The following is a 26,560-nucleotide window of genomic DNA, read 5'->3' as shown; positions in this document are numbered from 1 at the left end:
TAATGAAATTTCCGCTCCGGAATCTACGAGTTCCCTAAGCCTCTGGTTATATTTTTAACATAAGTATGGGGGATATATTATATACCCCAATACTTATGTTAATATACATATCTATTAAGTAGGAGTATGAAAACAGAAGTATTTAGGCGTATGTTAAAAAACGTAAGTATGATGGACTCTTTTAGTTTTAGTTCATGTGGGCTTGCTACCTTTAGTCTTTGGTATCCAATGGGAATATATATTAACATAAGTATATAGGGGTATGTAAATAGTATTTTTGGGATATATATACTTAATGATGTTGAGATATGGTATATATATAAGCTGTAGGATATGAAGATATGGGGATATGCAAACTTTCTAACTCTATATTATAGATGATGGTGGGCCGATAAGAAAATCGAAAATTATCCGACACTATTATGGTTAAAGGGAGGTAACTATCTATATATTTCTTTATGCAAAACATTTTGCTTGATCTAATGCATGTATACATATCATATTATCAACCATAATAAAATTATAAAACGACCTGTCTGTATACTGTAGCTTATATTTTGTCCAGTCTATCCCTGGTTTGAAATGAATACAGGGAAAATTCATTTTCTGTGAATGTAACACACATTGTAGATAATAGGAGGTTATAATGTGCCAAGTACTGCTAAGAGACTGAGAAAAAGTGTATATGTATAAATGTAATTATTTTGATACAGCAGTTTTATATTTCAGTGACAGATATTCTAACGGCATTAATTTTTTTAAATTATTTGTAATCAAAACTTAGATAGTTTCATCCCTTTAATCATATGTTTTTGAGCTGTAATACATTTGTATATGTTTTCGTTTGGCAAAAATATAAATTACAATTGAAAACCATTACATGTTAGACAACTTGTATAGACTGTCAAATACATTTTGTACAACATGATTAAATGATTGTATTATCATTTTGAAACGTTTTTACGGTAAGAAATAGTTTAACTCGTTGTCTGATAGATACATTAAAGTGTAAATGTACCAACGCATTATATTCGATAATCAGGCAAGTTAATGTTATACACTAGTTTCAGAGGGACTGGAAAGCAAGATTGATATGACAAATAATGACATGGAAAGCTTAAACATACAAACTTTATATTTAGTTTGTGGTTCATCTGTCAGGTCTTTGTCAATATGTCGAAAACAAATGTAATACATGATACGCATGTTGATAACGAACCTTTAGACACTTATCATACGGTACTTATGGTGTGCTTTCATTACCCATTTGCATATGCTTGTAGCTACCACCGATACTACAGGTATTTACAGATGTTTATTGTACTAGATACTATCTGATGATTGCACCAACAAATCTGATTAGTTTACTTTGAAGTCTATTTCATAACGCCATGATGTATTTTATCTAATTGTTAAATCGTTTTTTTATTTAAGTTATTTTTCTTTGTATAAAACGAACTTTACCCAAAAATAAGTTTTTTTGTCTGAACATTTCCTTGAAATTCCTCATGATTTTTTGGCTTTCCAATATCTTTACATTTCCTTACTACATAATGAAATGATATTCCCAGCATTCACAGACAGTGTAATTCGTATTATTGTTTTTACAGACAGCGACTACGGTTCACTCAGCAGGGCTGACGTTAAGCAGAATAGAAGGTTTGTACACTATTTTAAATTATCTGAGAACTCCTGTTATGTGTGTTGGGTATATGCTGTCTTCTCTTTTCCTTAACTGTTGGTTAAATTGTCATCATTGGTATCATCTTTGAGTTATCACAATGGTTTATTAATCTTTATGTCAAGTTAAAACTTATATAAGATATGTATATCAAATATTTATATTTATACAGCGTTCATTAAAATGTAACTATTAACAGAAAAATACCTTTCAAAAGAAATCCATGTACATGTATGTAGGTATTATTATCAAGGGAAATTATGTAGTGCTCAATAGAGATTTCATTTTATAAATTATGTAAGACATATTTCATTAAAACATATAACTTTTGTGACTACATATGATATAAAGCTTTTCAAATATATGAATAAATATGTAAATAGAAATATAATTCAACTTAACATAACAAATGTTGCTCTATTCGTAACTATATAAAAGAGGAAGATGAAACATTATTAAGTTATATCATGTACGCAGTACTAATTAAACGATTGAAAATAAGGAATCCAGTTCATCTCCAAGGACAGGCAGTGTTCGTTTTTATCTTTATTATTCTTTAGATTAATATTTATTTGTCATTTGATGTCTTTCTTAATGTTTATTTCTTTCCATTTCTAATAAAGCAAAGTATAATGAAAATAAATATAATGAATCCGACGAACGTTTGGTGTTTAACAAGGATGATAAAGACTTACATTGGTAAGGGGAGAACATAGTAGACAAGTAATATATCCATGTTATCTCACTTCATACAGTTCTCGTATGACCGGACATCGTGACTACCCCGATTTCCCGCGGTCTTCCTCAAAAGCCATCCCACCTACTGATATCGGTATTGGGTACAGCCGTCCTGCTACAAGGATTATTCCTACCGGATACTACTAACGCTGCTGGAATTAGTGTTCTCCGAACGGGCTCAATCATGAAGTCTCTGTACTACTAACGCTGCTGGAATCAGTGTTCTCCGAACGGGCTCAAGCATGGATTCTCTGTACTTCTAACGGTTATCATGGAATCAGTGTTATAGCCGCATCTAAACATTGAATTACGTCCCTTTGTTATATATTGCTAGTTCAGAATTGAATTGTTTTCGAACTATAAATAGCATTAAAGTACTCGTGTTTATTGGAAAGGATATGTAATCGGACGGACATACACAGGTGTATTACATGTGCATTGGTGTATATTACTAATTCTTGTGTCAAACATTGTCTCAGTACTTTTTATAAGCTCGAGAGAGACTGTAGTCTCATTATTAATTATTGGATTATTTATTACCGCAAACGAACTTGTCATATTAAAACTGCTTTGTCTGACAGAATGAGCTCTATTTAAAGAAATAGAACACTTCAGTAATGTTATACCAATATTTTGGTTAGACCGTTATAAGTATGTTGTGAATGCGAGATTTTGAATAACTTTATGTAACGAAATTTTGGTTTTCAGATCTAAGGTGAGATTGTGAACAGAACGTTCAACTGACAAAGTCTTACCTGATTTTATTTTTAAAAGGAATATATACGATACACACATATCAATTTCCTACCTGTCGACTGTCAAAAAGTACCGTTAAGTGTGGTATACTAATAAATAGTCCAATAATTAATACATTGCATTCTAATTGTCGACCATCAACAACGTACCGCTATGATTAAGTTTACCTCGTAAATATCCTACCTGTTCGAAAGCCGAAAGACGTATATACTTCCTTTGAACTTTCAAAATAATGACCGAAATATAGTGTACATGTCAACTATCAAAGGAACTATCGCTATATAATGTTTCACCAATGAATATCCTATTGGCGACTATCAATAAAACGATTCTAATTGTTCAAGGCGATTTTACTGTGTTCATCATAAATCATAATGTTAGTGTTGCCTCTTATTTTTGTTTTATTTATATTTTGTTACTTTTTCCTAATTGTTTGTTGATTCTATCCTTAAAGTATAATTTGTAAATTATTCTTTTTATTAAAGATTGATTCAAGCAGTTTTTTGCTATATTCTATTTTCATTCAAATATCAAATATGTTTGTTTTTTATTTTACCAAAAGATAGCATCACAAATGTCCAGTTCTTGCGATTTCTCTCGAACCGTACAAAATGTTTTTTAAGTTTGATTAAAGCGTAAACTATCCCTATATTACTTTCCATAGTATTTATATCCAAATAAGCCTTATTGGATAACTATCAAGAAAATCACGATAACACTTAAAATACCAATCAAATAATTGTGAGAGTATATTACTAAGATCAAGAAGAAGAAATGGCAGTGGTGTGACAAAAAAATATGTTATAATTTTCAGCCAATCGCTTTCGAGATAAAACAAAGTATTGTCATTTCCGCACTGAAGTTACAGATATTACCGGAGGAATTTAGTCTGTAGTGGTATTAGGAAGTATTACAGAATTCAACCTATATGACTATTTCAAAGAATTAGTGGGTTATTATACGGTTTAAGTATGGGCTTTGGGAATGAAACACATTCTTGGAACCACGAAAACAGGTATGTTTTCCGTGGCTAAAAAGAGAGAAATAGGCAAGTTCAATTGGAAAAACAGAATTACTACATCACTATATTGATGCATAAAGCAAGGACTGATATACTGAACTGTCAATGTAAACAATAAGTTATTCTAAACATATGTTAGACATAAACACAAACAGGATGTTTTAGAATTTTCAATTTAAAAGTCTTTCTACAGTTCACACTCGTCTCGTTCTGAAAGCCTATTCTGCGTTAGCGTCTTTTGAAAGATTTGTCTCGGAATCAAAACAAACTATGAGTGGACAGGTAAATATAATATCAATTGGTTGTATGTAGTTTGTAAGGGTGTTTTGGTTTACAGACCAACACACGGATAATACACGACTTTTTCCTTGGGCTGCGAAGTCATGGCGAGGGAAGGGAGATCGCGAATCTAATGATTTTCGTTAAAGCGGGAATATTGTGTCAACCTATAGAAGCTAAAAATAATTATCATAAACTGGAAGGGTGCCAACACGACTTCAAAATAAACAGGTATTCGTTTTATGAAACTTCATAATAAAATAATTGAAATTTTTGCTTATATTTGTATTGTCAACAGTATTTTAATTGCAATTAAACACTGTTGACAATACAAATATAAGCAAACATTCCAATTATTTTATTATGAAGTATGCATACATTTACCATGCAAGGAGCGAATTCTAATTTATGTCAAGAAATGTCATTTAGCAAAATTCATAAGTTTATGAAAAAAACACTTTTTATAGATATTGGTCTCAGATTTTAAATAATGGACAATTACTTCATTAGATTTTATGAGTCTGTGAAACCTGACGTCGATGATGTTTCAAGGTCAGAGACTTGTATTACTTTGAAATATTTAATTATGCTAATCAACCTCTTTGTCTCGTGATAATGGCCAAGGCACCCGTCACTGTCATTATATATCAAAACAAATCGATAAATCGGAAGAAATCAATTTTAAATGTTTCTGAAGTTACCTGTGTATTTCGTGTAGCTATAGCTAGTTCATAAAATTCATCAATGAAAGCTTTAACTGACATAACGATCCGCTGAACATATGATATAGGTACACACCAGGTAATGAATAAATTTTCGAGGGATGGATTGAATGATTTCAATTATAACGGAATCTCTGAAGCATTATGGACATCGCATTATAGGTGTGTTTACATAGACTATGATGTTCTCGTTATACCATGATTTAATACGGGTTTATAGGTAAGGGATTATCCAGCAGCGTCATGTTACCGAACAATGACTTGAGGTGCAACGTGTGCGGCAGGAAACGCGTTCCCTTCTGGAACACCTAGTTGCGCGACCACGTTTAGAAAGGGGTTCTCCGTGCATTCTGTTTTGTTTTACGTATCATATCAGTTCCTTATTCTGCCTGTCTTGTTACCGAGCAATAAATTTACTCATATTTTGCATATGCCACGTGTGTGGCAGGAAATGCTTCCCATTGAGGAACACCTAATTTCCCCCTTGATGTTTTAGCGAGGAGGTTTAAGTACATCTTCGCTTGTTTTAGCATTTTTTTCTGTGCTATAATATAGACCTCGAGTTTAGATAATTACATTTATATTGGATGATGTGGTACATTCTGTATCGACGTTGAGTTCATATTATAACTTTCAGCAAAGGCAATGTGGCACACTTTGTTCCACTATCAGCTGGAATCTTGCTTTTGCGTATTGAGTTGACGCTGTGGTCATGTTGGGTTCTTTTATGTTCATTTTGTCACTTTCCTTATTTAAAATGTGTTACGGGTGTTTTTCTTTAATTCTCTCTTTTTTTGTTGGGGCAGGGGGGTATTATAATTTACATTTACTCTATCCAATACATGATTGTTGTCTAGTGATGATGGATATTTCTATAATTCCATAATGTCACATTTAGCTAGTTGTAGCTATCATTAGTGTATGCATGTGTACATATAGCATACTAATGCGAAATATTTATTTCCTGTCCTAAAACAGAATGACTCTAATCAACCTATGAGTTTAAACCTGAGAAATGCTTTCCCTATTGGATTATCAAGTGAGGAAAACAATTCAGGAAAAGGTGTGTCATGAGGCTGCTTTTCAGTTTCACATATAGTAGCGTACGGGTTATTGATAACAAATATATGCATCTGCAATTTATTTGTTAAATAGTAAAAGCAAGATCCCTTTATAACGCACTCATGTCCTCTTTCACAGGTTGATATTGTATCCAAGACATGTATTTTGGTAATCGGATAAACATTAACATGCATAACAGTATGCTGTCATTTTTTGGGTGTTTGCATACAGGTTTACGGTTCTGTATTCAAGATATCATGTACTCGGTCGATTCGTGTAAATATTATCGGTAGAAGGAGGTACCATGTGCATAATCTGTAAGCATAAATGGCGTACGCTGGCTTACTATAACAAAGGTGTGTGGTTTATTTTTGTCTACATTGAGCTCTCTACTTGTACTATAAGAGGTCGATGGTGGTGTGGATTTTCTTATTTGCTCTCTGCACAAGTATAGTTCATAATTTTAGACTTGTAACTTTTTTCGATATTTTGTATATCTTTGTTATGTCTATGTGGTTGGGATTTTTTCTAATCGAAACGTGCATGATGTTTTAAATTTCCATATTGGTACGAACTATTGTGGTTTGTAAACAAACTCTATAATTATAATTTAAAATTTTATAATTTTTATTTATTTGTTCTTTATTTTTTATTGTAATAATTATTATTTTGTCATCTTCTGGTCGTTTGTAGATACAAATAATGTTGATAACGTATTGTTATTTCTCTGCAAAGTTTATCTGAATAACTACTGTAGATATCATATATTACTTACACGACCATATACCCAACTTTTAAAATGACATTTTGAAACCATTAAGAGTACATACTTGGACTTTTTTGTCCCAAAAAAAGATACGGATGCATATGCTGCCTTTCCTTCAGACGTCATCATTGGTTACTGCTTCGGTAAAATAAACATTTGATCATGTTGTACTTAAATCGCTGCTGGAAACGTTTGAACATTTTCTTTATTCATGCAGAACTTCTCATAAAAAGCGTTTTGATTTTGAAACTCCGGCTGAACAACTTACATTTATATCAACCCCACCGAATTTTAAGAATATGTATTAGTAAGAAATTCAAACAGCTTTTAATTGACAGATTTTCTTTTAATTGGTATTCATTTATGAAATATTGAAAATGTTATGTCATTACAATTAGCATATAATAATATTATTTGTAATAATATATACGAATGCTGTGTTAAGCACCCACTACTTTGTATTCGCGGGTATACGGTATCATGACTGGCTCTCTTTGGACGAACCTATGTTCCTCTCTACGTAAACCTAGTAATCCTTTCATTAACATCAACAGCCTGTACATGCTTCATGCTAACATCATCAATACAAGAACGACGGACATCAACATGATTCCAATATACGTTCATGCCTGATTAATTACATTTGCTTAAACTATATATTCTTTTCAAAGATGATCTTGTCAACATGTCTAACTCGTGTCAATATATTTGCTGAAGATATCGTCACAAATATATAACGTACGTTTATTATCTACATCATCAAGTGATATTTTCACATCTCACGCTGAGAAAGTGTATAACAAATTCACCTGAGTGTAAACTGATACTGAATAGATTCTTTTTTCTTCCGGTGTTAATAAATATGAATAGATAGAAGTTCACGGAGTTTATTACAACATTAAAGTCATACATCTTATCATATTTCCCTCGTGAGCAGTGCAAGAGGACTCCTTTACGGAATTTGTGACAAGCGTATGTGTCTATAAAAAAACTCTTAAGAAGACTACGCGACAAATATATTGGAATATATTTCATATCATATTGCATCTCGTTTTTACCGTGCGTGATTTATATCAGGGAGATACAGACAAAAGACTTTGATTTAATAAGTATATATAACAAGTGTTAAAACAAGATAGTTCATCAAAGAAGAACTTAATACAGTGATAACTTTGAGACTAAGACTGTGAAATAGCAGCTATATTGTAATACACAGACAAATTACAATATATTCAAAATACACTCACAATTCGACAAAGACCAGATAACGACAACCGAGCTTTAACGAAAAACTGCGGAATCAGTTTAACACTGAGGGGTTTATTCGTTGATAGATACGATGGATTTTGACAATTTTCGAAAGATGTTTGCTATTATTATCTATGTGATGGCCTATGTTATCCTGAGCGTTGAAGGTGCTGTAAGTATGAAACTTTAAATATTGTTACCTCTGTAATAACTTTTCAAAGGAAAACATTGAAATGACTGGTTTGGTGTCATTTTATACTAACAAGTATTACTCATGTTAAGTGTAATATTCAAAGTAATTGAAAATAAAATTCGACGGATTAAACAAATGGAGAAGCAAGATGGTGAATAGATTTAAAACGATGAAGAGAAAAGACAAAAGGCAGATTCATAAAACCTTGTTGAGCTAATTATATAAGAATAAAACAAAAAGGTGATTTATTAGTTTCATTTTTTTTATAATTCGCTTTATGTTTTATTGGTTGTCATGGCATCGTAAACATACAAAGTCAATATCATAAAATGTTTTATCACATGTGGATTTGAAAGAAAACAATTGAAACGCGTTCGTACGAGTTTCATTCTAATCATGTGTAATGTTTTGACATAAATTCACAACGGCAAGGGCACTTATCATCATAATGTCCTTCCTAGGGACATATACCGAATGTGATCATGATGACTTTTCACAACTTTTAACCTTGCTTACCGCAGTCAACATATTAGTATTCGTATTAAATTGAAAGGTATGTTTGTCTATATAGACTATTTGAAGTAGCAAAAATATGGATATAATACTTTTACTCAATAAAATAAAAATATAACTAAAGTTTTAAAGCAAGAATTAAATCTACACTGTTGATAAATCGGTTGTTACTATGTCAAAGGGATTTCTAAAGCTACCACAGCTAAAGTTATTTTAAAACATACATTTAATTAATATTGAAGATAATTAATTCTTCTGTTTGGAGACATTGGAAAATTATTGTTCTACTATATTTTACTACATTGTTTAATAAGAAGTGTCGGGTCAACTTCTTAACATTTGGCTTCATATTTGTCCTCTTATTCAGAATGGAACTCTTTGATACTCTCCCTCTCTGAGCTCCTCTTACTTACTGGTAGGCTAAAATACCTACACAGTACCATTTCACTTCACTTTACTGTGTTTTTCTATACTGCGACTGATCGGGTCACCATATCTTGGTCATAATCCTGCCCAAATGGGCGCAGATTGGTCAATTCAATCTACGTATCATTAGTTTGGTTTGAGCTTGTGTTTCGGGCTTGTTTATATTGGAAACCAATGTGATAGGATCGGTCGGAGGTGATTAGGAGGAATGTATTATAGTGAACTTTTTGGAATCAATTTGGAGGCTTTTTAAAAGAAACCAACATGTCGAGCAACTGTTTGAAAAAGGCGTTATTAAGTTAAACAAGTAATACACAATCAGCAGAACATTTTCCATGGTCCCAAAAGTACATTGTTATTAGGAAGAAACAGAATATTGACCTTTTTCCCTGAAAATTGCTAAACCGTCAACTTGGAAAGGAATAATCCCGTTGGGGATATCAATGTCATCAACCAAATAGAATGATTGGTAAACCTGTTATGTTGTTCAAGTGGCGCTGCCCAAACCATCTGTGTTCGCAGCGTCCTACAACCGTAGCTGTTCAGACGACATCAAAATTCGAACGAATTCGCATCACGGAGAGATCCAAATATGTAGAGTTTTATAAAAACTAGGCACTCGTCACAATTTTACGTATTGTTTTGATGAGATTTTAAGGACTCCTTGATCAATTAAAAAGAAATAGTTTATGTTCCTTATTATCTATGGTTGTGAAAATTATGAACAATCGATAGGTTGTTCAATTTGTTCCCTCAGTACGGAGACTTGCACCTTTTTTTTCATTGAGATGGCAGTTTTCTTGCAATAAGCACATTTGACGTGCATTTCTATTTACAAAATAAATATCATTTCTAAAAAGCTAAAAAGTTTGTATTATGTCGGGAAATTATTTCCAATAGTACGAAATTATTAATTTCTTTTATGCAACTCGTATTCAAAATGGCATTGACTCTCTCCTATTTTCATTATCATGCTTATGTTTATCACTGACAATTGTTTTTACAATATAAGTATATTTTTCCTTCTCGCATTTTCTTTGTGTATCAGCATCAATCATGTTGATGCACTGGGGAGACATTTTCAACCGGTATTTGACCAGTAAAATATTTTCTATTGATAGTCAAGGAAAAAATGCGCATAACTTATATATACGTCAACTTATCGCTGACATGAACGGCTTCTTACTGAAAAGGGATTTCTACCGAATCAATGTGAAATTACTTAAGTCTTTTAAACGCACGACATAAGGTGGGGCACTGATGTGCGCTCTGTTAGCAGATTATTCAGACATATGATTGGATTAAGTCGACGTCAATAAACTATGTAATCCAGAGTTAAGTCAGTCTAACCATACAGTTTAAAGTTTGACCAGTTAGCTATGTCAATGACCTTTCATTATGAAAAATCACAAACAAATTATTCGTTCTCGAATGTAAAGTTCATACAATCGGATTTTTAATTTACTTACCAATTATTTTAATATCGAATGTGTTAGCGGCAAAGCCAGGGACACCATTTATAGTTATTTAAGTGTTAGGTCAATGACTGCATGTGAAGCATCATACCTCTAGAGTAACAAGTTCCAACTATTTAAAGCCTGGTTAACTTAACGGCTAATCAATAGAAATCCGAGATCTACTCTTGCTTAAAAACATTTAGATGAAAATTGGAATTCCATAATAAAGAAAGTAAGGGATACTACTAAGAAGACTTGAAACACAGAAATGTTTGTAATATGTCTTTCGGAATGTTTGCAAGACATGTATATTGTAGATTTCATTTAAACCGTTAAGTTAATCGGCATTTGAACAGCTAGTATTAATCTTTTGTTGTTACGTCTCCGAAGTTCGCATCGTCGTTGAAGCAACTGAAAGTTGTTTTGCCTCTTGTATCACTGCCTGTATGAAGTTTTTCTTAAAGTCAAGAATTCGTGTTTCAATGCAATAGTGTGGATACATTGCAACACTCACACGCAATCTGCAGGATATTTCGTTAAAATCAATACAAAGCGTCTTCAATTATTAGCTATGATCATAGGACCACAACTGTGTAATTCCGACAGTTTGCACACTTTTGAGATTTCTAAAGTTATTTATATGGACAGACAATTAGCTTATTAACTTTATGAAAACGTTTGACCCATTCTTTCAAAGTATGGTAATGTAAGTTTGGACCTAGTTTTTAGCAAAAACATCCACATAGAAATAAAGTTTAATAAAATGCAGAATTTCATTTATTTATTTTTTGAGAAATTCTTGTTAAGCTAACCTAACTTTGCAAAACCTGATAAAAGATTGTTTGTTTATTCTCTGACTATGGTGACCTATGTTGGTATTAAATATGTCAGAGGAAATCGTTCGAAATGACATTTACCTCGATCGTATAGTGGGTAATGAAATGAAGCGCCATGGTACCAGTTATACATAGTAATGATATAGTTTTGTGTTATGTTTAATTTACTGTAATACGCGTCTCATTGATATACCTGTCACAATAAATGTTTTTCAAAACTACTCACGCGACTGGCAAGTCAATGGGAATAATCCGGAGCGTAATCATGCTTGAAATATGTTTTACATAAACATTTTCATAGTGGATTGCCTAACGCTCCCATCCAAGAACTGTATTCAAGCCTAGCTCCCTTGAAATAACAAAACCATGATTTACGGAAAACATGTTCACATAAACGTTGTTTAATACAGTGAAAGTAGATATGTCTTCCCTTTTCTTGATAGTAACAACCCTGTCTCATGTGTCGTTAATACGATTGACCTTCAAGAACACATGCTATCTTATTCTACATGTTATTTCGATCTTCCGTATTTGCAGTTCTTTTTAACATATTTTTCACCAGTTTCAACGATTTTGAGATCAAACTAATGTTTAGTTGACATTTTGGTATTGTCTTGCTTTTCCTTCAGAAAATATATGCATAGACTTATCTTTACATTCGATCAATTTGATACTTGTGTTTTCACCGGTTTAATCCCTTCTCCCAATTATTTGTATTCTACTTTCAACTTCCGAAACACCCGAGGTTTTTTAAAATTTATTTCTCAATGATTTTATATTTCAAAACCTTAACCACATATTTCCATATATTATACATTGAAAACATAAAATAAAATTATCGGCTTGCTTTATGATGGAAAACCCGACTGCTTCATTTAAAATTCGACTGATTTTTTTTATCTTTTGGTAAAATATATCTTTCTTTTTCGATAACAAATTTGAAGTCGTAGCTCGTTAAATAGGCTCATTATGTACTTGTGAAAGTTATTGGAATATAATTACTGAAACACTTTTGCACTACGTTTTATTAACCAGACTCGTAAGCAATGTCCGTTTTTCCTTTCATAAGATGAGGTGGTGAATTTAATAGTCGGTAATAAAATGCATAACCATGAGATTGAAAAATGATGTAGTCCTTCGTATACAGGTGTTTATGATCTGAATACCGATGAGTGAACGAAACGGTAAATCTAATTCAAAATCGATAAAACTTACCTAATATGAACAGAGGAATACTTACAAGAATACCATTGAAAGGTGAAAGGAGAAAAAGACCAGTTAATGAAAGATGTAATTGATATCTAGGGGGATAAATGATTATTATTATAACTACGAATATAGTCTAATGAGTTATTTTAAAGTACATGTACAACTTAACAGATCAACGAGTTGGTTATACCGTTAAAGTATTTATTTAAGCGGAATCGCATTTTAGCGCATTATTGAATTTTAAAAGACAAGCACAATGATGAATTGATGCAATCGCAATATATACAATAACATTTTATGCAAAATCTTTTATTAGCGCAGTCATAATTAAGTTCAATATTTAGAGCGCAAATACCGCTAAAACATATGCGTTCACAGTACCATATTTTGTACATTATAAGCATCATGGGATGACGTGTTTTTTATCCAGTGACACAATAGTTAGACGATGTAAAGCAAAACGCGCGAAATTAATTTTACAGCGAAAAATTATCATCAACCCGGAAAAAAAGCTCACACACAGAACACAAACAATGGCGCTATGAACCCTATTCTTATCAACGACATATATATTCAATGGAACAAAGACCACTGAAATATAAGCCTGCTGAATTGCACTGTAATCTTGTTACATACTCGTAATTCAATCTGTATTTTTCTTCAAATACATGTATTGTCTCATTCATTCATTGACGCACGTTTTAAACGGGTTGTCTTCCTTATCACCAAAATTTAACCCATTTACCAGTGATTCGCCATACATTCCAATATTTTTGTATAATCATATCGGTCAATCAATATCTGTGTTTTTCCCAGGCGCCACAGTTCCAAGGGATGCCGACGTCAGTTAATGTTGGCGAACAGGAGTACAACGGTCGTCTCATCTACGTTCTTACCGTCACAGACGCCGATCCGTTCGTCTGCACGCTCAACCCTATCACTGCGATGAACTCTGATAAGTTCCGGGTACTCATTGATCCTATCACTGGCAGTAAGTGCATTGCACAAACAAGATGAACCCCGATTAAGCATTCAAATGATAAAATGATATGTGTGTACCCCTCGTCTAGCTAATCTAGTTTCAAAACAGTACCATCAAACTTAAATTATAAAATTATTCTCTTCAATTTACAAAAACGAATGAATGAACAATGTATTACAAAATTCGATGTATTCTGATAGGAACGAGCATTCAAACAACGTGCATTAGTGTTATGGATGAATGACAATTCAATCAATCAATCAATTGAATGATTGAATAATGTGAATTAGTAAATTAATGAATGAATTAAGCAAATAAATAATCAAAAGTTATAATGAGGTATTTTGTACTCTTACAGGCTACGGTGTGTACACCCACAATTCTAACCCGGGGACTGCAGCATCTCCAAATGTCCTGTTCGACTTCGCAGCCAACAGCTCCTGGACTGTTGACGTAGACTGTACGGATAAGAGCAACCAAGTCAATACCGAGACTCTCACTGTCAATATTATAGATAACGACCGACTGGAATTTACTAATCTGCCGGGTATGTCTGTTTAAGTATAAATACTCAATAATTGTTATTCCATGAATTGACCCTGGTAAATGTTTATATATATTTCTATATAAAGAGATTTTTAAATATTTTCATGTGATCTGTAAAAACTACATAAATAAATAGATGAAAAGATAAATACATAAATTAAGATAAATAAATAGATAAATGAATAAATAAAAACGAAAATAAGTAAACAAAAATAAGAAGTAAAGTAGATAAATGTATAAAATCCAAATCGTTTCTTGGATGTTAACTTCGTCTGTCAGGGGAAGGAAGTCAACTTGCAACAGACGATTTGTATTTGTTTGTTTTTGTTTCTTTTATTTTTTCTTGAAAACCTGGTTTTCTTTTCAAAATTATAGTCATGCCTGTATAAAGCAGTTTCTTTTACATTTTAACAGTGTAATGGAACGGGGATCTTAAAAAGTTAGTTTGTTCAATTTGTCATCTAGTGATCACTTGAGAGATCATTAAGGGTATTATTGCTGTAAATACTATATCTAGAATTTGTGTAATATGTAATGTGTAACCATAGGTGGATAAAACAAAAATGTGATCAATTGTATTCAATATTAATGTTTTAAGATACTACAACACCAACAGACGCATTGAACACAGCGTCAGGAGTACAATTGTTTACCGTCGACTCGACATCGCTGCTTAACCGAGGCCCATTGTCTTACTCCTACACAACCAGCCCGACAACCACTAGTTTCTCCTTAGATGTCGGTATGTATCTCCGTTATATTACGTATTTACCGTACCTGCCATAAACGACCAGCCCTTAAACCATTCAGTTTTCCTTATGTGTTGCAATATTTTCCTGGTAGGTATTAACAATGTAACTGCACTTGTTTTATGTGTCTTTGGAGTAAGCGTTATCATCTAACTTTTTCTACCCTCTGTCTTGTTTAAACGTAAATTCAAGGCAATAAAATAAAATACACCCTGTTTAATTTGTATCGAATGAGTCGGAACCTATTTACTCCAATCCGTTGACGTAGCTGACCATATGGTGTAGTAAACAGGTTTTTTTTCTGGCTTCCTGCACCTACTAAATCTTCTAGTGACCATACCCCCTGATAGAATAAAATCTCCCGCCATTACTTTTTCATAAATGGATGTTCCGTCCTTCTAGGACACATCCGTGGTGATTCCTAGAAGGATGAAACAGCTGTATGATGTAGTGAAATTAATATTTGACATACTGTAAATATTACCAAACGTTTAAGGTGCAATCATCTGTGCATGTGTTACGTTCATTTTAAGATACAAGATGGTAAACTGTGCTGGTGGAGTTTTTAGTCCCCTAGATTTGCTGTTACCTTGACGGCCAAAGTAATCCCTTTTGAGTAGTTGCACAGTTCATTAAACATTTACACACACTTCACTTTTAATTTGAAATTAACCAGCACACATCTAAATATTTAAATATATAAAGATGGGGGCTTTACGCATCTGCCCCTCTCTTTCGACAGTAGTTTAGGTAATATTTTCATTTTTTTTAGTCGCCAGCTTCACCGATAAGTCATAGAAGGACAAAACAGCTTCATGATGCAGTGTAGTGTATTTTTGGCATACTGTATATATTACCAAACTTTAAAGGTACACTTACCAGTGTGCGTAATAGGTTCATCTTTAAAATGCCCTTCAGTGCCTGAATTTTACATAAAGCACTACACTGGTTTTCTTCCTAGGTTCCGGAATCATGTCCACTGCCCGGGCTCTTAAACATGAGATATACAGCTCGGTTGACCTCTTGGTCACTGTCAGTGACGGCATCATAGCAGTAAGGGAGACGCTTCGGATTGATCTTATAAGTAAGTACAATTGTCAAATATTGCTACACTAGTGAAATACATCACAAGTAATGCTGTCAATTATAACCCCACCCCTCACATATCGCTATGCATGTTGATATACCTCACAAGTAATGTTGTCAAGCATAACCACCTCCCCCCTCAGACATCGATACACAAGTGTATATACCTATGTCATTGAAATATGGTATATCATGCAATTGTACATGTCTAATAGCATTGCCGTCTTTTCGTATTCTTATTTTTCTAGATTTGAATAGCGTTCCTACTATAACCAACCTACCAGCGGAGGTGAGCGTGTTAGAATCTCTCGCCAGTGGGTCAGCCTTCTACACTCTGACCACCAATGATAACGATGCTACTGATGTTCTATCCTTTACAACTAATGTGAACCCTGTCACGGAAACCGGACTCTTCACGCTTGACACACTCAGTAGGTATCTGGGACCGTAAACTGCGTTAGTAGGTGACCTTATGAGCAATGGTACAGTGTTCTCTTCTATATGCTATTTTAAGCGTTATCTTCGAATAGGATCAGCTGATATTCGGTACAATCTGAAAATTGTACATGTAGCACATCCAGTGATTAAATTCGATTGCAACCTGCAATTAAACAAACCTTTTGACATAATAATAGCGTGTTTTATTTTGTTCTGTTGTTTTCTGTCATAGTTATGATGCTTTTTCGATCACTATTCAGGAAAAGGTGGTAAAACAAGTTTTCTATATTTGACACATGAATGTATCACTCGTTGTCTATGCTTTGCTGGCAACTAATAAGTTACTCAGCCGAGGTTTTCTACCAGAGAAACGTCTAGCTACACCGTTTAACAGTTTAACAGTTTATATGTATTACGGGGTTCAAGTGTGTTTTGTTTTTGGTTTTGGTTTGGGTTTTTTTTTTTTTTTTGGGGGGGGGGGGGTTACATCGCCTATGAATTCTGTCCTTATGTGGGTAATGACGACGTGATCCATTGTTTATTGTTCTTTCTATAACTGAATGATTGGCCATTGGAACAAGTATAATAAACGCTGTCATATGCTTTTGCAGCTTTGGAGGTGAAGCTCAGTACAGGAAGTACTTTTAATTACGAACAAAGCACGCGGACGTACAACTTGACCTTCCTCATCTCTGATACAAAGACGGACACAGGACCTTACTCTTTGATTGTTAACATACTTAACGCCAACGAGCCCTGCTACTTTCAAAACAGTTTATACTCTGTGGCGATGAGTGAAGCCGGGGTAAGCAAGACTAAGAAGCTATTATTTATTGTTTTGAAAGTTATTGGGTATCTGTCTTGGAAAATCCCCGTTATAAATGATTAAGAAAAACAAAACGATAAAAAACAACCATAAATAAAAAAAATAAAAAAATAAAAATCATAGATAAAATCCAATCAGTCACTCCTCTCGATATCTAGTATTTTTATATACTACGAACATGGAATCTTATTATACATTCTCTCATAAATGCCATCTGTTACTTGGCTTAACATGTCTCTGTTATTGTTTCATCATGATTTAACACGCCTTACGCTTGCCGCAATATTGTAAGAATAAATGCAAAAAATAAGCATCTTCCTGTTTCGGCTTCTTCATTCTTGCATACATAGGTTAGTTAATCTATTAAATATGTAAATGCCTTTGATGTATCGGGTTTTTTTTCTTTCTTTCATATTTTGCACTTTTCATATCGATTTAGAGTTCAAACTATGGTATTGGTGACACAGTTTTTATACTCTAACTATACTTATCCATAATTTAAATATTTTGAATAACTTGTGTGCCTAAACAACTACCAGCACTGGACGATCATTGACTGTGTTATATCTATGTACAATTCCTTCCGATAAAGTCGTTTTCTATTCGTAATTATACGAAACAGATAGGAGGGTATCCTGTTGATCCGAACTTCGTGGTGAACGACTTTGATGGTACCTCTACCTACACTCTCGGTCTGTTAGCCGGAAACAGCAGCGGCTTCAGTATCGACTCCAGCTCTGGGATAATCAATTTCGCCACTGTGTATGATGTTGACCAGAACTCCATGCCATCTACCGTTCAGCTGACCGTCCAATGTATTGACCCTACCTCGCTGACTGGCACAACGGTTCTCCTCATCACGATTGCGGTAAGATACGGCTACGTTTCATAATCTCGGCCCTGAAGCGCTTCAGTGCTTTATTCCTGGTCACATGTGTGATACGTTTATATTTTCAGGCATAAAGTAGTATATTCTGCTAGTAAATTTCTTGGTCTTCAAGATTTTCCATAACTTTGATGTTCACAATAAACTCTTTTGAGTTGTGGTATGTCTCATATCATACTCACTCAACTCATTATTTATTTGAAACTACGTGTAACTAGTACTTCTATAATTTTTGAAAATCATATAATTAATGTTTTTTATGCACACTTTATTCTGTTTCAACAGTAGGTTAGATCAGTTTGGATCTCCACGTTTAAGGCCCCTAGCTTTACTGACGAGTCCCAGATGGAAAACATCTGTATTATGCAGTGTAATTCGTTTTTTGGTTTACTGTATTTATTACCTAATCCGATAGCTGTAATCATTTGTTTTTGTCTTACGTTAATCTCTTAACAGGACGTAAACGACAATGACCCAGTGTTTAGCCAGAGCAGTTACTCGTTCACCATCAACCAGAACACTGCTCTGGGTACACAGCTAGGGGTACTAGCAGTCACCGACAACGACTCGGGGACAAACGCGGATTACACGTGTAGTGCCACAGCGACCAACAACGCCCTGGCTACATCCTATTATAACATAGGCACGTCCGATTGTGGAGTGTACCTCCTGTCCACCACTGGTCTAACGGAAAATCAGATCGTAAGTTGTTTGTGTCTTCTTTGAGTGTTCTTGGAAGAAAGTATTTTGATATCCAACTCACAACTGATATATTTTGATATCCAACTCAAATCAATCAGTAGTGAATTACATACTTGGTGTACCTTGCAGTACACCCTCGATATTCCAGGGGCTACGCTCACTTAGGCTCGCAGCAACTCATGGATATGTCATGACCAAATCGAAGGCACGCAAACTGCTATTTGATTGGTTTCAGGTATAAAAACCTGATAAATCACTAGGCTGATCCCTGCCCTTCGAAGAACACAGAGGAACTACATGCAGCATCGAACCCTGTCGATCTTATAAAATAAGCTGACGCATAATTCTTTGATCTTCTTCTAAGTCTTTAGGCTAGTTTTCTTGTATCAAGTTGTCGAGTAAATAGCCTTTAATATCGTACTGACTTATACTTGGCTTCCGTGGATGACTTTCTGTCAAAACGCAAAATGTGTATCGTCGATGACCTTTATGCCATTCAACAGTAAATCGGTTTAATTGGCTATATATTATGGTCACATGGAACGTTGAAGTTTCATTTAATAATGTTAAAAACATGACTTTCTCAGTTGATGTGGCGTGTAAAGCCATCTATTTGAGTAATAATTTGGGGAAACTTATTTTACACGCCATCTATTTGGATATTATTTTGGAGAAACTTATTTTTTCCAAACTGATGCTAGTTTGGAGAACAAATTTGATAAGAACCTGCATTGAGTTTAAAACATTGAAAAACAAAAACATTTTTAAGAGCAAACATGGCCCTAATAGTATTTCGCGACCTATTTATAGAATCGTGTTGCCATCAACATTTTGTTAAAGCAAATAAAAGCGGATGATGCCTATTTATAATAAAATTGGACAAACGCTTTAGGGATTGATACTATGGCTTAAAATAAATCGATATTTTACTGAAAAGTGACCCGTTATACTTTGCAGGGAAAGTACGATAATGAGTTAATTAAATAAGAATCCATATGTACTCTAGAAATATTTGTACAATTGTGTCCCGTTATGCTTTGCATGGAAAGTACGATAATGAGTTAATTAAATAAGTATCCATATGTACTCTAGAAATATTTGTACAATTGAACAGGTAACATTCACGGTGACAGCAACAGACAAAGGCTCTCCATCCAGAACAGGAACCACCTTCGTTAGTATCACCTACGTCATCGTTACCACGACAACCACTACCACGACAACCACAACCACTGCCACTACCACGACGACGGTGAACCCACTCACAGAACCAGGAGCCATCGCGGCCATTGTTATAGGCAGCATAGTAGGAGCCGTTTTACTTGGTTTGCTGATCTACTTCTTATGGCGATGGTGCTACACTGGCGCGTGTTGTGGGCCTCATCCGTGTGACTTTACGAATTGTTGCCAGAGACCACAGCAGTACGTACAAAATAATATAATATTTCTTTTTGGACAGTGTTTTTTTCTTTTTTTCATTTTAACATTTTAAATCGGTTCCTATTGAGCGTTGGATTCGCCTACATTTACGATTTTCTACATTTTCTTATCGCAAACAAATGTAAAATACATCTTAATTAAAAAAAAAATGCAAAAAAAAAATAAGAAAATAAATAAAATAGAAAATAAAAAAACATCCACACATTGTTTTAAGTTGTTTTGAAAATAATATTATTAATAACATTTCTTAATATGATTCTTAATTGTGAAAACTGCTCTATTTAGGAAATTAGAAGTACTACATTTTGATCTGCTCAGATATGTCGAGCTAAATGGTTTAAGGATAACATTAGTCTTTTGTCGAAACATCCTTTCATGTAATAGTTTGTTCATGTAAATTGTATACAAAGGAATTTATTCAAATGTGGTCAAGATTGATAAATCCTGTAAATGCTAACAACGTTGTGGAATGTATATGGTCAAATGAGAAACATTTAAACATGACAACCAAAAAGTTTGAAATTTAATAATCAACATGAAAGGCACTTCACACAAAATTTGCATCAAAATATTCTAATTAGGTCGTCATCATGAAATCATTTTTGTTTACAGACAGAATTATCCGCGACGCCAGGTTACGCCACAGGAGAGGTACTTAACGTTATTACTACTAATCACCATGTAGATTCGTTTAATATATCTAAATGCATCGTTTACATCAAGTGTTTCTGATAAAAAAAAACAACATTGCACGGTAACACAATAGTCATTTTCTTTAAAGAAAACGGTTAATCAAACTATCAGACTTTTTGTCGTTCATTTTAATAAAAGGATTTTGTTTTAATGTTCTTAACCATTCCATGTACTATTTGATTTCTGGTTATCCAAAATGCAACCTCACACAAACCAATTATAAATATGGTGGATAGATTTATAAATATAGTGGATAGATATAGTGATATCTTTGATTAACCACTACTGTAGTATCATAGTATCCACCCATTACATTAACACATTAACTACCTTCTTTATCATTGTTTTGCCGCATATCCATGGTCATATTAACCAATTATTATATAGGTATCTTCGAATAACGCACTTTTTATTTGTCATATACTGAAAAATATTGAAATTTCATGCCGTTGACTGTATATATCAATTTATAAAATACAGACACGTAAATTAATCTAGGAATTCATTTTCGCTTTGTTTTGTTTTATATATCTATGTTCTTCTCATTATTGACGATATCTTCAATAAAATTATATTTCTCAGACAAATAAAAACAATTATGAACACAAAAGAAAAAAATATGAATTTTAAATAATCTGATCCCAACTTTTAGATAATTTTAAGGAAAAATATAAAATAATGTTTTCTATATTTACTCTTGATATAAACATGTTATGTGCAACGCCAACTGTTTTGTACGTACTCGATTTTGAAATTTGACCATTGAACTAAATATTCACTTACAGCATCTTTTTCTTACCAATCGTTCTAGTAGCCATAATCATTCCAGACAATAACCGCATTTCCTTATTTTTGTGTGTTTAGCAGGCACATCGTAAAAGAGGCTCCAAGAGAGACTGCTGAGGAATTTAAATACAGACGAGATGGTAGGAATAACAAATGTGTTCACTTTACATCAATCATTTTAAATGTGCATTTTTCGATCTAATTAATTGTCCGTTTGAGGCCTAGCAATGTTTTTAAATGATACCTGGTTCAGACGACTTGCTCTGTAGATAAACATAGATATACATAATGAGGTAAGTTGACTAAAATAAAATCTACTATTTTTGCGTCAACTGTTCCCAGAATTTTAACCTTCTTTTTCATACATAACATGCCTCATTTCATAATCTGTAGTTTATGGTTATCCCGGGTCCTTTTCCCTTTTATAGATACAGACCTAGGATCTACGAAGCCCAAAAATGACTTCAATGCGCGTCAATGGTCAGTTTGCTTTTACTTGCCCCTCTTTTTCTAACTTTACTGTACCGTACATCAGGGTTTGAATCCATCGCGCGTATCCATGAGGTGTTGAAATAGGAAATTCCTTGCATAAATATATCTTGTTTGGTCATAGGTTCGGTGCGGAGTTAATATAATTTAAGAAAAATACGCGTGATTTGCAACACTTAATTTTGATCGTTAATACATTTTGAAACATAACAATGAACATTTCAACACACAACTAATCTCTGTAATAAGTCTCTGTAATAAGTCTATGTAATAAGTCTATGTAATAAGTCTATGCAATAAGTCGCTGTAGATAGACATTGAACTATTGGCGTTGATAGAATCCAAATAACGAGATACATAGAGATGCATGACATGTTTCTATATATCATTTGTTTAATATCCCCAGATCATATTAATCAGTTTACCAAATTCATAGTAAATTGTTTGCGCTTTGTTGCAGGCGTTCAACCGGACAACGTGATTATATGGACTTCCCCAAAGCCGTCACCCCTTCCGATGTCCCAGTGGAAATGAGTCAAAGCCGAAGAATAATTGGATATACCCCCATGATGAATAGGCCTGCTCCGATTGGCTACCTATAATCAGCGTGTGCGCCATGTGTGCGCCACGTGGGCGTTTGATGCACTGCGTTCGATCACATGCTAGTGGACCAATTGATACATTTCTTTTCAAACTTAAAATACTTGCCGATATATTATTCAATGACATTGTTTGCATCGTCTTTCTTTTTTCTTCTGTGGCTAATGTAAATAGTGTACACCCGTTAGAAACGGACCCATTGTGACGCACCTACGGGCGCCAATCCAGCCACTGACCACGGTCAATGTTACTGAACAAGTGAGCGCGTCCCAGGGTTATATTGCATCGCTAGAAAAGCTAGCTTACCAGTCCCCCTCCCCCTCCACTTATTGTTTGGCTGTTACATTATATAGGTTGTAGGGTTACATTCAGCTTACTTCGAAAAGGATATATTTGAATTAAAGTGTAAGCTGTTTTATCCTTGATTTCATATTTGTTGGACTTGATTTAGACAAGTGATGTTATTCAAACGCAATCGTTAAATGGAAAAAGACCAAAACGCATTCTAAGAACTCTGGACGTATATTGGTAAGGTAGACATGTAATCAGAGAGACACATTAGCTCAGATAGTATCTTAATACAGTTAGTCTCGGTAAATAGTTCGACTGCACAGTGGATTAATGATGGCTGTACTACAAACATCGACTGTACCAGTTCTTTTTATCTTCACACTAGCTTGTGAATGTCTTCACACTAGCTTGTGGAATGCGTTATATTCATATGCATCAGCAGTGAATAAACGCTTGTCCATTTGTATGTATGTATGAACAATACTGTGTTGAATAGATATACATCACATGACAGGAAATCAACCACGACACATGTAACAGTGAGAAAGCGTGGAGGCGAGGAACCATTAGTTTCAGTATGACGTTAATACTTATAAAGCATTAAATTTCGCTACATCATTATTATTTCTTGAGCATACACTTTTTATTCATAAAACATTCAACTTCAGTATATCATGTATATTTTCTTGGAAGTTAGTTATCGAGTGGTTGCTAATTTTCAAACCACAGTTGATTTATTACCATAGAAGATAAATATCAAACAGCGGAAAATACAGTAAAAAGCATCTTCACCCAGTAATATCGTAAAACACAGTAACCAACGAAAACAATGGCTTTAAAGTAAATAAGGCTGCTCCATTGTATTTTAGCAATGAAGGTTTAGGCAAATGTTGTTATGGTCCTATAAAACACATTCCTATTAAGCTATTGATGACAAACTTAATGAAGCCTTTATGTAAGTGTGTCAGCAATAGAAATGTGTGTTATAACAAAATTTGCTAAAAATATCAATTTTTATGTTTACATTTTGGGTATGCTTTATTTAGTTATTTCGAACAGTTTTTGAACCACAAATCAAGTGTTGACAACAATGAAATTGATGACGTTACAATAGCAAATGTTGTTATAGTCTCATAACAACATTTGCCTTCCAAATACATTACAATGGAAGGATGCAGAGCAAATGTAAATATAAACATGCAACATCTCATAGGATGGTTGTTTTCATATAATTAAATTGTACAATAATGAACATGCTTATCTGGGGTTTGTTTTATCGTACTTAAAGGATATGAAAATAGTTAACACTAACATTCTGAAATCTGAATAACGATCAAACGCGTGATGACAAAAGAAATGCCATTATGACTTATACATGAATTGTGGACAAAAACACAATCATCCAAAATAAGGTTTGGTATGAAAGTCATACTTTCCTCAGATTTGCGTCATTTAGTTGATGATCACTCAATTAAAGCACGTAACAAGAGTGACAACTCTTGAAAGAGATTAGTAAAAATAATTACCATACGATTACGACCACAATGAATCAATATGCAAGATGTAGTACTGCATTAAGTAAATGTACATCTAACATACCATCATACCTTGGGTATACTATACTCAAGGTAACACCAAATCATACCAAACATATTATCATTTTCACGAATGGTGATTACAGTTGGATAATAAATGTTTACATCATATTTTCAAGTTATTTGAGTTATCTGTTTTAAAAACATATTGTGAAACACAACAAAATGGGACAGATGCCTGTAACCCTGTAGGCTGTACAAATTGGCAATATTTCGCCAGTTGTATTTTTAACCTAGTATTTCATGTAAACCGTAGCAGAAAATCTGCAAGTAATATTACGAAAAAGGTTATACACTGTATATAGAAGATTTAATATATTCTAAATATATAGGTTGATGTGCATCTCGTGTATAATTGCCTTCAATCATTATGTGCGGAAGTAATGATTTTCTAAGAAAAGGCTTCAATCTACAGCATCGTGCCAAATGTATTCAGTATTTGCCGCATGAACTCTACACGCATTTCCATTCTTTTAGCATTGCAATTCCGAAGCGCCAATTATTGCGCCACAAATATGACACCCTAAACGTCAATTAACAATTTATCTTACAACATTTTCGGTGGAATGAATTGCAAGATATGGCGATTTATTCCCGGAAATGAAATGTCACTGTTATTGTTTTGTAAGGCAAAAACACGCGAAGAAAAATCAATTTCATGTGGATTACTTGTTATACCTCGCATACCAGTCAGCGCATATATATGAATTTAGATTGATTCTTTTCAGTAATTGACATTTTGTTTCAATAGCGCTAACATTAGATATTAGCCCCATGAAATTCAAATGAAAAAAAAAGAAATATAAATAAATTTAGGCATCATGCTGTTCATTGCGGAAATAGCTTGATTGCCACAATCATTGTGTGATTCAAAACATAGAATTTCAGTGTCTGCCATAATTAAACGTTTATTGTTCGTGTCTAAATAATAATACAAATAGTATAGGTCACTAAATTTAGATAGCTAAGAAACAGAAAACTAATCTTACATCGTGGTAAACACTAAAAGCATAATAAGAATTCGGATCATCATGACTTTAGACAGATGGCTGAGCATCACAATCAAGAAAACCATATCTACCAAAATAAATTTTAGTATATATATTTTCTTTTTCAGTTTGATGGATGTTATCTCATTATTTTTTTATTTGATGTATTTTTTTTCTTTTATATTTATAAATTTTAATGATAAAATTATTTTCAACCTTTTTGGAAACAAGTAAATAACGTCAATTATATATCCGACCTACATATAATGATTCTGCATGGGAAATTAAGAAAGACTGGCCAAATTAAAATACAAATTTGCCAAAAGGTTGCATTGGAATAATTGCTTTGCAAAGACATATTGAACTCTCAAAATGGCTTAAAAGGCTTCTAAAGTTGTTGAAGATTATCCATTTGTGTCATATTTTGAAAACTTCTACAATGCACGTACTGATTTCTGCAGTTCCGTTAACTCAGCGTTGTATGTTTTTATTTATTTTTTTATATATTTTTTCACGATCGAATTACTTTTTATGCTCTTTTTTGAAACATAACCA

The 26,560-nt window shown here is 33.5% G+C and overlaps 2 protein-coding genes across 5 annotated transcripts in view; both read left to right on the top strand.

The window, feature by feature from the left end:
* LOC110466176 (cadherin-23-like) overlaps positions 1–3,594 on the top strand; it is a 31,816-nt gene extending 28,222 nt beyond the window's left edge. The window contains exons 14-16 of one of the 2 annotated variants that reach the window (XR_002464713.1): positions 378–436; positions 1,611–1,659; positions 2,437–2,464. Coding sequence is in view for 1 of the 2 variants with exons in the window: in XM_021522529.1 (XP_021378204.1) it covers positions 1,611–1,659; positions 2,437–2,566 (179 nt within the window). In the remaining variant the exon portion in view is untranslated. Of the gene's footprint in view, positions 1–377; positions 437–1,610; positions 1,660–2,436 lie in introns of both variants that reach the window. The other variant, XM_021522529.1, reaches the window with a different exon arrangement.
* A 4,348-nt stretch (positions 3,595–7,942) lies between these two features.
* LOC110466179 (cadherin EGF LAG seven-pass G-type receptor 3-like) lies at positions 7,943–24,453 on the top strand. Of its 3 annotated transcripts, XM_021522532.1 has the most exons (14): positions 7,944–8,445; positions 13,724–13,898; positions 14,248–14,436; positions 15,034–15,177; positions 16,146–16,268; positions 16,519–16,701; positions 17,320–17,513; positions 18,157–18,402; positions 18,877–19,122; positions 20,237–20,544; positions 21,175–21,213; positions 22,120–22,181; positions 22,470–22,521; positions 22,991–24,453. In XM_021522532.1, the coding sequence occupies exons 1-14, from the start codon at positions 8,365–8,367 to the stop codon at positions 23,130–23,132; spliced, it is 2,184 nt and encodes a 727-aa protein (XP_021378207.1). In that variant the 5' UTR covers positions 7,944–8,364; the 3' UTR covers positions 23,133–24,453. The 3 variants fall into 3 exon arrangements, with proteins under 3 accessions (XP_021378209.1, XP_021378208.1, XP_021378207.1); XM_021522534.1 differs by lacking the exon at positions 14,248–14,436 and having other exon boundaries at positions 7,943–8,445; XM_021522533.1 differs by lacking the exon at positions 22,470–22,521 and having other exon boundaries at positions 7,943–8,445.
* Positions 24,454–26,560: the final 2,107 nt, after the last annotated feature.

Source organism: Mizuhopecten yessoensis, unplaced genomic scaffold, assembly GCF_002113885.1.
Source record: "Mizuhopecten yessoensis strain PY_sf001 unplaced genomic scaffold, ASM211388v2 scaffold11123, whole genome shotgun sequence".
In the NCBI taxonomy this organism is placed as follows: Eukaryota; Metazoa; Mollusca; class Bivalvia; order Pectinida; family Pectinidae; genus Mizuhopecten; species Mizuhopecten yessoensis.
The sequence above is the reverse complement of the archived record's forward strand: the minus strand, read 5'-3'. Positions and strand labels throughout refer to the sequence as shown.

Coding starts and splice junctions, on each gene's coding strand:
- LOC110466179 (XM_021522532.1), top strand. CDS start 8,365: ATGGATTTTGACAATTTTCGAAAGATGTTTGCTATTATTATCTATGTG. Junction 21,214..22,119: donor CAGGTTACGCCACAGGAGAG/GTACTTAACGTT, acceptor TTGTGTGTTTAG/CAGGCACATCGTAAAAGAGG. Junction 22,182..22,469: donor ATTTAAATACAGACGAGATG/GTAGGAATAACA, acceptor TCCCTTTTATAG/ATACAGACCTAGGATCTACG.